The sequence below is a fragment of the Hydractinia symbiolongicarpus genome, chromosome 5 (assembly GCF_029227915.1).
Source record: "Hydractinia symbiolongicarpus strain clone_291-10 chromosome 5, HSymV2.1, whole genome shotgun sequence".
In the NCBI taxonomy this organism is placed as follows: Eukaryota; Metazoa; Cnidaria; class Hydrozoa; order Anthoathecata; family Hydractiniidae; genus Hydractinia; species Hydractinia symbiolongicarpus.
In genome coordinates this window covers 25,864,751-25,880,274 of record NC_079879.1, presented here as the reverse complement: position 1 = coordinate 25,880,274, position 15,524 = coordinate 25,864,751, and the positions used below count along the sequence as shown (strand labels likewise).

Sequence of the window (15,524 nt, the reverse complement as noted above, 5' to 3'; positions counted from 1 at the left end):
TGAGAAAAAAGTGAAAAGAAATAAAAATTTACTGGATAAAGATTCTGTTTTGATTTCGTTAATTTTATCATGTCAACAAATTTTTCACTTTAATATTTTTTTCCTTCAAATTTTATATTTCATGTTGATATTTATATATGACATTAGTAATTTTACAGTTTTAAAATTGTATTTCAATATTCTGCATAATTTTCTCACGCTAAAATATGTACGACTAAAAGCTATATTAAAAATACAATTCACAGCTAGCGGTAGCAACACTATGACTTATTCAACAAAATTGCAACCACACTAAGTTTTTTCGCAGGTTTTCTTTCCGTTTTGTTAATAATTAAATAATAACTTGTAGGTAGGAGGAGAGTTTTTAAAATTAGATGCGGGTGTTTTTCTGCACCATTTGAAGAGGAGCTAGAGAAGGGTACACAACATGGCGACAAAATACATAGTGTTTCTTTACCTACTTAAAAGCGTGAGCACAGATATTTTAAGATTAGAATGTAAACAAGAAGCAAAATTTAATGATATCACAACAAACAAAAAACTTGTTCCTGTCGGTCAGCCGCTTGATCGTGTCATTGTAAAGGGAAAGAGCGCATGTGTAACACATTGCATGTTAAAGAAACACTGTTCTTCCATTAACTACAATCGTAAAACGTTGGAATGCGAACTGCTGCGAGAGGTGACACAGGATGTTGGAGTAAGCCTTAATGAAAGTGACGGGTGGAGTCATTTGCAGACAAGTGGTGACGAGCTTACGGTGCGAATTACTCAGTTTATATTCTAAAGGCTAAGGTTACACTACACTACCAGTTTTACAATCCTTTTTAATATTCATTGAAATTTATAATAGAATTAATAAAAACTACGGTGTAAACCACCCCTACAAATCTTTGCTGATTGTTACCTATACATTTCCAGTAATCATCAAAAATAAGGTTAAGCATGTTAGGCTGCTAACACACGTGCTCTTTAAAAGTAATACACAAATCACTTACCAATAAATCAGCAACTGAAACCTCGTGCAACAATACCTGTTTTGTGCTCCCAACTTTTGATAAATATAAATTTCGGATGTTCTTTCTAACGCGTTTTCTACATGCTATAGCTTGGTGAGAATTGTGAGATTATGTCTCCCTGTGGCGGGCACAAATGTCGCGATACATGCACACTGAAAGGCTACAGGTGTCTTTGTTCACCTGGTTTTGTTGGAGCAGAGTGCACATCCTACCTAGGTAAAATAAACTCTATTTCTTTTTCTTACTAGCAGCATTTTCAGGGTAGCTTGTTCAATCACTGTACAATCTGATGCCGAATTTTTTCCAGGTCCTGGCGCCTATTTCGATTACCCATCTTGGTCTATTGAATACTTGAGAAGTCAGCGTGAGTTCGGATTGCAGGACGGTTTTTACTGGCTAGTCAATTCAACTAATGGGAAAACAGAATATCGCTATGTTGATGTTTCAAACACCAAATGTACGTAGCATGCATATTAACACTATTAATGATGTGCATGGCCTATTATTCGTCTCCGCATTGATAATTCTTTCGCGCACGTCTTATTTTGGCGTGAAACCGCTGCGAAAACAATTGTGGCATGAAAGTAATGGGTTTTTTTTCGCATTTAAATTGCGCCAAAATATAATGCAGTCAAATACTTCTTTTTAGGTGACCAAAAGTTAGATTGGGCGAAACTTGAAAAAATAATTTAAGTGTCAAGCCCCCTGTTCTACATATTACCCTCGAGAAGTGCGCGAAAATTACATGTGTGCTACACTTGGGTGCGTGAAAATTAATAACGCGCAAAAATAATAAAGCGGAAAATGGTACAAATAAACGTTAATTTTATCATTATGCTAAGCATACGATCCTTAACACTGCGCAACTTTGTGTTATAATACGTTTTTATCCTTTGGAGTACAATAAATGAAAAGAGGAAACATATTTAAAGGTGTTTTTATAGTATTTTTTAACTTTATTTTTCACATTTCAGTTGATGGAACATATCAACAGCCTGCAGTATCGTGTGCTCAACTATTTGATGATTATCCTTTGTTGCCAAATGGTGAATACTGGTTGAATCTGAATGGTACTCAAAAAAAATTTTGCCAGCATGGTATGGTGAAAAGATTATGTTATTTCTGTAGCACTCAAAACGTTTTATTGCAAGAAATGGGATAGTCTAAATAATTATTAAAAAACTCTTTTGTTCAATAAAAAAATAAAATGCAGTAACAATGTTTTAACTTTAAGCATTTTTATGTTATTGTTTCTAGCTGCTGTCAATGGTGTTTGGAGTGCTTGGATAAACAACAATGATTGTTCTGTTACTTGTGGAGATGGACAAGAGACAAGAACACGTACTTGCAATAACCCAGCTCCATCTCATGGAGGGAATCAATGTGTTGATTCAAAGGGTGGTTATGAGTTAATAGAATCTGGAGTTGTGGCATGCACAAGGTCGTCTTGTCCACGTAAGTAATACTGTCCTTTGTTTAATTAAGAGTAAAACATAAATTGGTATATACTTCATTATTTTTCGCTAAAAGAAAATTTTTTTGTGCTTTAAAAAACAAGCCATACTCAAATCTCTTATTGGGATTTTAAGTTGTGTTATAGCGAAACCTTTTAGCTATTGTTAAACGTTTTCAGGTTTGTATCATTCACGTTAGAAACTGTTGAAATATATTTTGCTGCAAAGACTGAAAAATTATAGCTCTTTGTAACATTTGATGTTTCAAATTAACATCCTAAAATTTGTTACGATGCATTCCTGTGATAATGACTTCCGTCCGTATGTTATTGGGAGTGCTAAGGTTGCTCCAATTTTTTAAGGCTTCCAAAAAAGTTTCATTTAAACACTTTTGTAGCTGCTGTGAATGGTGTTTGGGGTGCTTGGGTAAACAACAATGATTGCTCTGTTACTTGCGGAAGTGGACAGGAGACAAGAACACGTACCTGCAATAACCCAGCTCCATCTCACGGAGGGAATGAATGTATTGATTCAAATGGCGCTAATGCTTTAACAGAGCAAGAAAATATTCCATGCACACAAAGTCCTTGTCCAGGTTGGTAATTCATTATTCACTTTATTTGAAAACTTTGTGGAAGTTTATCTTCGCAATTCACGACGGCGTTGCATATTTACATCTGCTTATTCGCATTTCCACCCACTGTATTTTTAAGTTTACTGCTTTTTGACAATACAATACAGTGAGTCTGTCCGTTTACGTCCTTGGTTCCTCGTGTTGCGAGGGTTGAATAATACGTGCAGGGCTTGTTGAAGGTGGTTATTAAAAGAAGAGGCTTAATTTTACGGTAAGTATTTTTTTAACTAATTATAGCTGCTGTTGATGGTGTTTGGAGTGCTTGGATAAACAACAATGATTGTTCTGTTACTTGTGGAGATGGACAAGAGACAAGAACACGTACTTGCAATAACCCAGCTCCATCTCATGGAGGGAGTCAATGTGTTGATTTAAATGGTGCTAATGCTTTAACAGAGGAAGAAAATATTCCATGCACACGAAGTCCTTGTCCAGGTTAGTAATTCATATTTTACTTCATTTGAAAACTCTGTGAATGTTTATCTTCGCAAGACGTGGCTGCATATTTTCAATTTGATTGCATTTGAAAATAATAAAAAAATCACGTGATCATGGTGATTTAACATAAGCCTTCCGTGTGCTAGTTACATTTGACGTTTTATTATTTGACAAAAAATTATTTATTCCTGCATGGAATAGGAAAATAACTTTGTCTATCTTGGTATCCAACAAATGGCCATGCAGTTTGTTTTCACAACTGTTTGCATCGCCACTCCACGTTAAGTCCAAATTTATGTACTCAAATTTGAAGCTGTTTTTTTTCACTTCTTTTTACGACATATCTTACAGTATGACAGTTAGCTGTTGTTGAAATTTAACCCAGCTTTTTTAACCGAAAAAGTGGATATTATAACCTCTTTTAAAAAAAAATATTTGTAGGCTACTTTCATCCACCTCAGTAACAGTACCGTATCACAAACAAAATCATAATAAATTTATAGATTGAATTAACGGGTCCAAAGTGACATCATAGGATATAACACAATATACAATGTAAAATCCCAGATAAAGGCCCGATTGAAGATGCACCCGATCTGGTTTTAATGCATATTTATGTTGTTGTTGAGACCCAAAAATCAAAGAAAAGAAAGTTTTTGAGCGTCTTTTTGTTTATGTTTGAAAAGCTACAATATATCAAATCTTTTGATGCTAAGAAAATTGCTTTATTTTGGTTAAAAAAAAGCCATTCCGTGTAAGCCCACCCAAATATAGGCTCATTTCAACGGACCTTTTTCCGAATATAAGTCGAGGGCCTATATCCGGCATTTTGCGGTAACTGTTAATAAATTGGAGACGTTAATAATGCGAATTGTTTGTTTGTTTTAATTGTAACTAGTTTCAATGAAGTGATTTTTATAATTTTAACCCACTTCCATTTCAGTGCATGGTGTTTGGGGTGCTTGGGTGAACAACAATGATTGTTCTGTTACTTGTGGAAGTGGACAGGAAACAAGAACACGTACCTGCAATAACCCAGCTCCATCTAATGGAGGGAATGAATGTGTTGATTTAAATGGTGCTAATGCTTTAACAGAGCAAGGAACTACCCCATGCACACAAAGTTCGTGTCCAGGTGAGAACTTAACGTTTTTGTTTTATGTACAATTTTTATTACAGTTTATATAAATAACTTATAAAGTATAAAAAGATTTTAGACTATCAATTTAGGCAAGTATAACTGGAGCCCAAGCCATTTCTACTACGACAAGATCAAAATACGTGTGTTGTTGAAAGTGCGTTTATAACCTCTTCTGGGAGCGATATATTAAATTTGGACTCACAATGCACAAATGTTTTTTTTCTAAAAATGGCTGCATTTTCCTTTTTAGTGAATGGTGTTTGGATAAGTATATTTTTAAACTAATTATAGCTGCTGTTGATGGTGTTTGGAGTGCTTGGATAAACAACAATGATTGTTCTGTTACTTGTGGAGATGGACAAGAGACAAGAACACGTACTTGCAATAACCCAGCTCCATCTCATGGAGGGAGTCAATGTGTTGATTTAAATGGTGCTAATGCTTTAACAGAGGAAGAAAATATTCCATGCACACAAAGTCCTTGTCCAGGTTAGTAATTCATATTTTACTTCATTTGAAAACTCTGTGAATGTTTATCTTCGCAAGACGTGGCCGCATATTTTCAATTTGATTGCATTTGAAAATAATAAAAAAATCACGTGATCATGGTGATTTAACATAAGCCTTCCGTGTGCTAGTTACATTTGACGTTTTTTTATTTGACAAAAAATTATTTAATCCTGCATGGAATAGGAAAATAACTTTGTCTATCTTGGTATCCAACAAATGGCCATGCAGTTTGTTTTCACAACTGTTTGCATCGCCACTCCACGTTAAGTCCAAATTTATGTACTCAAACTTAAAGTTGTTTTTTTCACTTCTTTTTACGACATAATCTTACAGTATGACAGTTAGCTGTTGTTGAAATTTAAACCAGCCTTTTTAACCAAAAAAGTGGATATTTTAACCTCTTAAATCATAACAATAATTTTATAGATTGAATTAACAGGTCCAAAGTGACATCATAGGATATAACACAATATACAATGTAAAATCCCAGATAAAGGCCCGATTGAAGATACACCCGATCTGGTTTTAATGCATCTTTATGTTGTTGGTGAGACCCAAAAATCAAAGAAAAGAAAGTTTTTGAACGTCTTTTTGTTTATGTTTCAAAAGCTACAATGTATCAAATTTTTCGATGCTAAGAAAATTGCTTTATTTTGGTTAAAAAAAAGCCATTCCGTGTAAGCCCACCCAAATATAGGCTCATTTCAACGGACCTTTTTCCGAATATAAGTCGAGGGCCTATATCCGGGATTTTGCGGTAACTGTTAATAAATTGGAGACGTTAATAACGCAAATTGTTTGTTTTAATTGTAACTAGTTTCAATGAAATGAATTTTATAATTTTAACCCACTTCCATATCAGTGCATGGTGTTTGGGGTGCTTGGGTGAACAACAATGATTGTTCTGTTACTTGTGGAAGTGGACAGAAAACAAGAACACGTACCTGCAATAACCCAGCTCCATCTAATGGAGGGAATGAATGTGTTGATTTAAATGGTGCTAATGCTTTAACAGAGCAAGGAACTACCCCATGCACACAAAGTTCGTGTCCAGGTTAGAACTTAACGTTTTTGTTTTATGTACTTTTATGTAATTTTTATTTCACTTTATATAAATAACTTATAAAGTATAAAAAGATTTTAGACTATCAATTTAGGCAAGTGTTACTGGAGCCCAAAGCTATTTCTACTACGACAAGATCAAAATACGTGTGTTGTTGAAAGTGCGTTTATAACCTCTTCCGGGAGCGATATATTAAATTTGGACTCACAATGCGCACAAATGTTTTTTTTCTAAAAATGGCTGCATTTTCCTTTTTAGTGAATGGTGTTTGGATAAGTATTTTTTTAAACTAATTATAGCTGCTGTTGATGGTGTTTGGAGTGCTTGGATAAACAACAATGATTGTTCTGTTACTTGTGGAGATGGACAAGAGACAAGAACACGTACTTGCAATAACCCAGCTCCATCTCATGGAGGGAGTCAATGTGTTGATTTAAATGGTGCTAATGCTTTAACAGAGGAAGAAAATATTCCATGCACACAAAGTTCGTGTCCAGGTTAGAACTTAACGTTTTTGTTTTATGTACTTTTTTGTAATTTTTATTTCACTTTATATAAATAACTTATAAAGTATAAAAAGATTTTAGACTATCAATTTAGGCAAGTATTACTGGAGCCCAAAGCCATTTCTACTACGACAAGATCAAAATACGTGTGTTGTTGAAAGTGCGTTTATAACCTCTTCTGGGAGCGATACATTAAATTTGGACTCACAATGCACAAATGTTTTTTTTCTAAAAATGGCTGCATTTTTCTTTTTAGTGAATGGTGTTTGGAGTGCTTGGATAAACAACAATGATTGTTCTGTTACTTGTGGAGATGGACAAGAGACAAGAACACGTACTTGCAATAACCCAGCTCCATCTCATGGAGGGAGTCAATGTGTTGATTTAAATGGTGCTAATGCTTTAACAGAGGAAGAAAATATTCCATGCACACAAAGTTCGTGTCCAGGTTAGAACTTAACGTTTTTGTTTGATGTACTTTTTTGTAATTTTTATTTCACTTTATATAAATAACTTATAAAGTATAAAAAGATTTTAGACTATCAATTTAGGCAAGTATTACTGGAGCCCAAAGCCATTTCTACTACGACAAGATCAAAATACGTGTGTTGTTGAAAGTGCGTTTATAACCTCTTCTGGGAGCGATACATTAAATTTGGACTCACAATGCAAAAATGTTTTTTTTCTAAAAATGGCTGCATTTTTCTTTTTAGTGAATGGTGTTTGGAGTGCTTGGATAAACAACAATGATTGTTCTGTTACTTGTGGAGATGGACAAGAGACAAGAACACGTACTTGCAATAACCCAGCTCCATCTCATGGAGGGAGTCAATGTGTTGATTTAAATGGTGCTAATGCTTTAACAGAGGAAGAAAATATTCCATGCACACAAAGTTCGTGTCCAGGTTAGAACTTAACGTTTTTGTTTGATGTACTTTTTTGTAATTTTTATTTCACTTTATATAAATAACTTATAAAGTATAAAAAGATTTTAGACTATCAATTTAGGCAAGTATTACTGGAGCCCAAAGCCATTTCTACTACGACAAGATCAAAATACGTGTGTTGTTGAAAGTGCGTTTATAACCTCTTCTGGGAGCGATACATTAAATTTGGACTCACAATGCACAAATGTTTTTTTTCTAAAAATGGCTGCATTTTTCTTTTTAGTGAATGGTGTTTGGAGTGCTTGGATAAACAACAATGATTGTTCTGTTACTTGTGGAGATGGACAGGAGACAAAAACACGTACTTGCAATAATCCAGCTCCATCTCATGGAGGGAGTCAATGTGTTGATTTAAATGATGCTAATGCTTTAACAGAGCAAGGAACTACCCCATGCACACAAAGTCCTTGTCCAGGTTAGTAATGTTTAACTTGAACTTGTGTGTTGAGTTTACTACAGTGAAATAATTTGCATCAGTGAAAGAAATTTGTTGTTTTAAGACTATAAAGACTATAAAGAGACTTCAAGTCGGTAAAAAATTAGGGGCTAAACAGGTAGCAAAAAAGGAGTTTGAGATCCCAAAAGGCCATTTATATTTAGCAGCCTAACAAAGAAATACTTAGCTATAGAAAGGTGAAGAAAAATGTTTCTGTCTCGAATATATCTATCAATAAATAAATCATTAAAAATAAAGATAATCTCAATTTTATGCTCAAATCTTTCTTTTATTTATACATTTTTCATCACCTTTCGTCACTTACAAGTTATTTTACCACTTTTCCTTGACGAAATTTTATGGTCGCAAAAATTAAGGTCGTAATTTTTTAAAAATTTTTTTACTAATATTTACTAATATTTCTTTGTCTATGGATAAAGGCTTTTATGAGAAGAAACAAAAATAACGAAAATAACCGACTAATAATAAGCGACTTTCTGTTTTTTTATCTTAAACTTGAATAATTTTAATGCAAAGCTACACATTTCTTTTCAGTGCATGGAAACTGGAGTGCTTGGATAAACAACAATGATTGTTCTGTTACTTGTGGAGATGGACAAGAGACAAGAAGTCGTACCTGCAATAACCCAGCTCCATCTCATGGAGGAAATTTGTGTCTTGATTCCAAAAATAATAGAGTATGGACAGAGCAAGGGACTATTCCATGCACACAAAACCCTTGCCCAGGTTAGTATCTCTGCACCTGTGATCTGGACACAATAAAGAATAAAAACTCATTTAACCAAATACATTACTTATAAGTAATTCAAAATGAGATATACTTATGTTATGCTTTTTGGACAAAGAATAAAAACTTTGCCTTACGGGGTAAGATGTAGTGGTCCGGTTTTGACATTTGAAAGCACAGCAACAAAACTAAAGGTATAATTACACAAGGCAAGTTTAGACAGTATAGTGGTGTTCATTAAGTCTTATTATATATAAGTAATTAGAAAAGTCTGTACCTGATCTGGTCTAATTAAAATGCCTACAACACAAGAAAAACACACATCAATAGTACATGCGTTATTCGCATATGCTTAAAACACTCTCCCAATATATGCTTGCATGCGTTATGTTTATAAGAACATGTACTACAACATTAATCCGTGTTTCTTTAGTCAATGGTGACTGGAGCTCATGGAGTGGGTGGACATCATGTTCGCAAACGTGTGGAACAGGTAACATGGTGCGGACACGAACATGTACGAATCCAACACCAGCCAACGGAGGAGACGATTGTGCTGTGACGGGAGGAACAAACACGATTGAAAGTGAAAATCAAAATTGTAACCAATTTCTCTGTCCAGGCGAGTTAAAACTTTTTGACGACATAGTATACTTACTTACCCCGACATGTAACGTTTGTATAAGACTCACTTACCCCGACATGTCAGGTTTGTATAAGACTAACTTTACGTTACTTTTTTGTAGATTACAAGTGCACATTTGAGACAGCAGATTTGGCTCCAACAGATTGCGGTATAACATTTGATATTGTTGACACTCGCTGGTTTGTGTGGGCAAATAGCACACATTCCCCAGGTACTGGTCCAGCGGCTGACCACACTTATGGTAAGTTAGACCACGTATGTCACTTTAACGTAATGTTTATGGAGGATTTAGATGATTGCTTTTTTTAAGGGTTATCTAATCCGATTGGTTACTACATTTACTTCGAAAGCAGCACTGAAAAATATAATATAGATCTAAATAATGAGAACGATTTTGAGCAAACTTACAATTGGATTTCAATAAAAGATCAAGCCCCATTTTCTGGTGATAGGTGTTTTACTTTTTGGATGCAAATTTACCAGTCACAATCGACCGTCCACGATATGGGAGTATTCACTGTCAAGCAAATTGATCAAGTGACAAGTACAGAGCATATCTTGTATCATACTGATGAAAATCAAGCAAGTGATAGTTGGATACCGCGGAAAGCTCCGTTACACCCCACAGTCAACAACTACGAGGTATATTCACCGAATAAAAAAAATACAATTCTTCTGATAGAAAAGAATCAGAGTACATAAAATTAACAAAATTTTTATATTATTCTTTGCTGGTTTCGCGCGAATGAGTCCAAAAAAAACAAAACCAAAATCGCTATTATCAAAGTGTGAAAAATTGTGCAATATGATGTACATTTTCTCGTTCTTCAGCCTTTATGCAAAAATTAAAGAACTTGAAAAATATACGACATATTGCACTTGAAACCGTGCGATAATTTATTATAATTTATGATAATTAGTACACATTGCAATTATATTCCCAATTTAAATGAACATACGATGTAAGTAGGAAAAGCGAATAAATGGAAAAAAAACATCTTTTCCACTTTATGAAGATCAGCTTCGTGTAAAATTTTAATGCGGGATAGGGCAAAAATGTTTCAAGAGTGTCGTTTTAGAGAGGGTACGCTAGGAGAGTTTCTTGGAGAATTCGTCCGGAACAAATAAAATTGACGGATGTCCATTGAAGAGGTCTCACTGTTTTCATAAAAAAAAATTTTTAATTCCCGTTAACATTATTCTTGCTACCCACGATTCTCTGAAATTTATCTTTGAGAAAAATCCACGTGGTTACTACTCATACGCGAAACTAAGTCATCACGATAATTAATCTCGCTGCGATAATTTATTTCGTTGCGATAATAAATCTGGTTGCAATAATTTCTTTCGTTGCGATAATAAATCTCGTTTCAATAATTTCTCTCGTTGAGATAATTAATCTCGTTGCGATAATTAATCTTGTCGCTATATAAAATCTCGTTGCGGTAAGCACACATATACACGCCGTTCAACTGAGAGCTATTGTGATGCTGTAAAAAGTACGATGTTCTACTCGCATTTGAAAATATTGTGACATTAACGTTATTCTTTTCTAGATTCAATTCTATGCCACAAAAGGCCACGGACGAATAAACGATAAAGGGGTTGATGATATTATGATCTTCCCAACTGCCTGCAATAATATTGAGGTTTGACATTTTAATCATGTTTCTGTTAGAGAAGGGAAGGGTTGTGGATGCTGAAAATGTCACTGTTATGTCAAAAAGTAGCTACCATTTACTGACATGTTCTTCTTTTCTCTTTTAGCTATCAAATTATTTCGATTGATTCGAAGCATGCTATTTTGTCATGGTGAAGTATATGGATCACTATTATTACGGAATTTGATGGTTTTTAAGATGCAGATGATAAATTTTACTGGTGTATTGGAGTTTAGAAACTTCGAAAGGGAAAATAGGGAGAATACTTTAGAATCAGACAGGGATGTTACGTCTTTTCAAATCTGCTCAAATCTTCCGCATTTTTTCTTCATGAAAAATCTAAATGCCTAATCCTAATAGATTCTTTACTCTTCGTGAGAATCACCAAAGCTTCAATGAATCTTAAACCTCTTTTATTTCAAGCCAAATAAGTTTGTTAAATAATTCTACTTATAACGAAATTTCGACGGTAATGACGGAGGCTTGTGTAAACAGCATACGCGACAGGTCCTGTCATAATTATGTTTGATTGTCATTATCATACAGAAAACGATCACCGGTCAGGACGGGATAATCCACAACAGACTTCGTATAAGATTATTGGTCACAATCTGTTACAGTTAACCTAAAAGAGCTGACAGAGACTTTTCATTATGATTTGAAAATTGTTGCCTTATTGGTAAAAAATCCGTCAGTTATTAATTCCATCAGTGAAAATTCAATATTTTCAGCCCACGAACTATTTCGGCCAGGTGTGTTTGTAGAGAACGATTTTTTTTTCTTTCTTTTGCGTTCTCAATTGCTTTTATTATTTACCGTCATTAAAGACGGCTTCTCAGTATAAGATTTAATAAGTCCTAAAAGTAAGGTCTTTCTTTAGACGTTTTTTATGCAAAAAAAAAAATACATCAACATTTTTATATTTAACAGAAAATCCTTCTTTGGGGAAAATATTCGTCGGCTATTAATTTTTTTGATAAATAAAAATTCGTCGGTTAAAACATTCTTTACCAATCAAAAAATTCGTCATTTTTAACTAACAGATTTATACCAATAAGGTAAAAAGGAAAAGCAGGTATAAAGGTCTAAAAAGTTCTAAAACGTTAGAGTGACAACCCTGAAAAGATTCTCATACCAAATAATTAAAAGAAAGTTTTTATATTCAAACATATGTTTATTGACATTTAATTTCACTTTTTATAATTTAGTAGTGTAAGGCTGTTTATATAGCGTGCGTCTTTATTACCGCCTTCCATTGTGGCGTTCTCGGTCGCAAGTCTCAGCGTTTACTGCCTGGTCATGCGTATTAGATTTTTTTTGCCGCAACGCCTGCATTTTGACAGTTTGAAAGTTAAGACAAGTCAACTTCTAAGCGTTTACAGACCAGCATCTTAACACCAAGAAGATAAGAAAATTGAGCATTGAAGGCAGACGTTTAAACGCGGAGGATTGCGACCAGGAACATTTTAATGGACGCTAAGGCTGATTTTGACTTCAAGAAAATATTTTATTATCACGGTATAACGCACTGCACATTAAAATTTTACCACTTGATATTTTGAAAGTAATTTTCCGATATGTTCACCTGTATGTGTTGAGATTGTTTTTCTCAATTATCTCCCTCCACCACAGTTGCATTTACAAGAGGTTGCCATAAAAATAATCTACATTCCGACACGCTAAATTAAATTTACCTTGTATTAATTTTCCCGAACAATAACTACCTTAAGTGGACTAATTTCGCGAGGATTAATTTTCGCGAATTTCGCGAATTCCGACCAAATTCGCAAAAATAAGTACTCGCGAGAAGTTTGAAGAAGCCCAATTCGCGAAAATTATTCCTCGTGAAAATTTTAAAAAGGGCTCATTCTTCTTCTTCTTTTTCCTAATTTATTTAACGTCGGAGAAATAACTATGTACATATAGCTTCCTGATATAAAAAAAAATAAATAAATACATATTTATAAATATACAGGAAACTAATCAAATCCGACAAAAATTTGTTTATAGATTTATGAAAAATGTATAAAAATTATGAAAAATTATTTAAATAGACCGAGTGACTGAAATCATACTCCTTTAGTTTCGTTTTAAATTTTTTAAGGCTGTTACAACTTTTCAATTCGGAAGGTAAAGTATTCCAGATTTTGGGCCCCAATGAGCGAAGACATTTTTCCCCAAAATTTTTAGTATTAAATTTCAATGTTTTAAGATTATTTAAATATTGACTTCGTACTAGCCTGTTTGTTTCGCTGCGTTGAAAGATGTCTAACATAAATGGCGGATTTAAATTATTAAGAGATTTAAAAATCTATATACATAGATTTCGTATTCGCATAATTTTCATGTAGTTACTTTTGTTCTTGCTAGAAATGTACTTTTCTTTTCTCTCTGAATATTCGCTATCTACAAATTTTAGGGCTCGCTTATGGAGTATTTCGACCCTAGAAAGTGATTTTGAAGATGAGAAATTCCAAATAAGTGGACAGTAGTTAAGAGATAGGAAAAGGCGGATGTTAGGACAGACCCCGTTGGCACTTTACCATTCCACGTCAAATTATAGGCCATCCACGTCAAATCAACGATAGAAGAGTCTATAAAATCCGTTAGCACCTACGAATGTCCGGATCCGCCCCAACCCCCCAACCCCCGCCGTGTCCCCCGGGCCCCCTCCCCTCCCCATGGGTCCCTACCCACCCTCATCTGTCGTGCCTTATAATTTATAGTGTTATGTGTGTCTATAATGTCCTCTTGCCAGTGTGGTAATACCATCATCCAAAATTATGCGCTTATCATCATCCGCATTGAGCGCGAGTTTATTTGTTTTTATCGTGTGGACATCGTGCTTAATCGATCTGAAGGTCATCTGTTCTCTGTAAACATTTTCACCCTCCAACAGGCATCTCTTATAATCATCGAAACCTATGGTCTTCCTTACCACACACTTCTTGACCCCCTTGCACCTCTTATCCTCCCTACCACATAGCTGTTTGTATGCGTACGTCTTCGCTCTTAGAGCCACAAACTCGGTCATCACCTTACCACCCAACTCGTCCTTCATCAGCCCAATGATCTTTTTATTCAAACCTAATGGTAGAGGTCTACCATCTTCCTTATCATACCCCGATGTGTCAAATCTAGCAGACACATCATCGGCGATATCTTTGTAAAAGTCGTTGGTTTTGATGTGGTATACGAATGAATCAGTATCCATGTAACACAGTTTCACGTCATCACCATATTTCGGCTTCATGTAATCATAGTGAAACTCGTACATAATCATCTTGGACATGTCGAGAATTGCCAGTCCCAGGTATATCGGCTTATTCATTTTGATCTTTATCTTGGACATTTCAACACCCATCAGTGTTTCTGAGAACCATGTGCTACCCTTGAAGTTGGGCTTCATCACCAGCTTCTCATACTGTTCCTTCTTCGTAGCCAAGCGTATATCTTTGTGTTTACGCTGATTCTCCATTGTCTTACCAAAGAACGAATTGTTCATCAGCTTGAAAAAGTCCTTCTCAAAGTCATTCTTCGACTCCGTGCGCAGCCGTGTATTGAAGTCGATGTATGACTTCAGCCACGCACTCTGATTAAATCTCAAGACCCTATGAACCTTCTCAAGAACAAGACCATGCTTCAACGCTTGAGCAAGCGCACGGATATGAGTGATATATTTTGTCTTACCAGAAAGACATGGCGTCAGCTTCTCGACGCCATTAATCTCCTTCCTCTCGGGCATGAAAGGAAGGTCGCTATGAGAATCATGAAGCTCCCGCGGATAGCTCACATCGACCTCAAGGATGTACCCCTCTTCACCATCTTCCTCAGCTAATTGCGAAATCAGTTCGGATGTGAAATCAGAAACCGTGTCATCAACCCACTCAAACCCCCCGGTCGGCATCTTCTGAATCATGGCCCAGCCGTACAAATTATTTGCATCTAGGTACTGAAGATAGCTATTAACCTCCTTCCTCCTGACCTTCCTCACGACCTTGGTGGCTTTGGTGGTATATTGTTTCCCCTCTTTCGGTGTGGTTGGTCCCCAACATGACTTTTCATACAAACTCATGACCTTGTCCTTCATGGCTCTGTAGGCTTTACTGATTTTCAGCCTGATCGTCCTAGGTGCATGTTTCATTATCCAGTACCTCAAGTATCTCATTTTTGTTTTCACTATAGGTCTGGTTTTAGCCATTTCCTGCCGCTCAAAAATATCCATGTCAGAGCCATCAGGTGGATTGTACAAGTCACCCATATACTTATTGTTGGCCTTGGCGTGGCGGTGGACAGCCTGACACAATCCACCCCTAATACCACT

General features: G+C 35.3%; 1 protein-coding gene across 1 annotated transcript; it reads left to right on the top strand.

Moving 5' to 3' along the window:
* Positions 1-45: 45 nt before the first annotated feature.
* LOC130645673 (SCO-spondin-like) lies at positions 46-12,798 on the top strand. Its single transcript, XM_057451731.1, has 20 exons — positions 46-757; positions 1,106-1,232; positions 1,324-1,473; positions 1,991-2,113; positions 2,274-2,471; positions 2,868-3,065; positions 3,342-3,539; positions 4,486-4,677; positions 4,975-5,172; positions 6,056-6,247; positions 6,556-6,753; positions 7,019-7,210; positions 7,476-7,667; positions 7,933-8,124; positions 8,701-8,892; positions 9,327-9,515; positions 9,640-9,780; positions 9,850-10,181; positions 11,096-11,188; positions 11,307-12,798. Exons 1-20 carry the CDS (start codon positions 428-430, stop codon positions 11,325-11,327), a joined length of 3,648 nt encoding a protein of 1,215 aa, XP_057307714.1. The 5' UTR covers positions 46-427; the 3' UTR covers positions 11,328-12,798.
* The last annotated feature ends 2,726 nt before the right edge of the window (positions 12,799-15,524 follow it).

Excerpts from the sequence above, each read along its gene's own strand:
- LOC130645673 (XM_057451731.1), top strand. The coding sequence starts at position 428 with ATGGCGACAAAATACATAGTGTTTCTTTACCTACTTAAAAGCGTGAGC. Across the intron at positions 2,472-2,867 it reads CACAAGGTCGTCTTGTCCAC|CTGCTGTGAATGGTGTTTGG; the intron begins GTAAGTAATACT and ends ACACTTTTGTAG. Across the intron at positions 11,189-11,306 it reads CTGCCTGCAATAATATTGAG|CTATCAAATTATTTCGATTG; the intron begins GTTTGACATTTT and ends TTTCTCTTTTAG.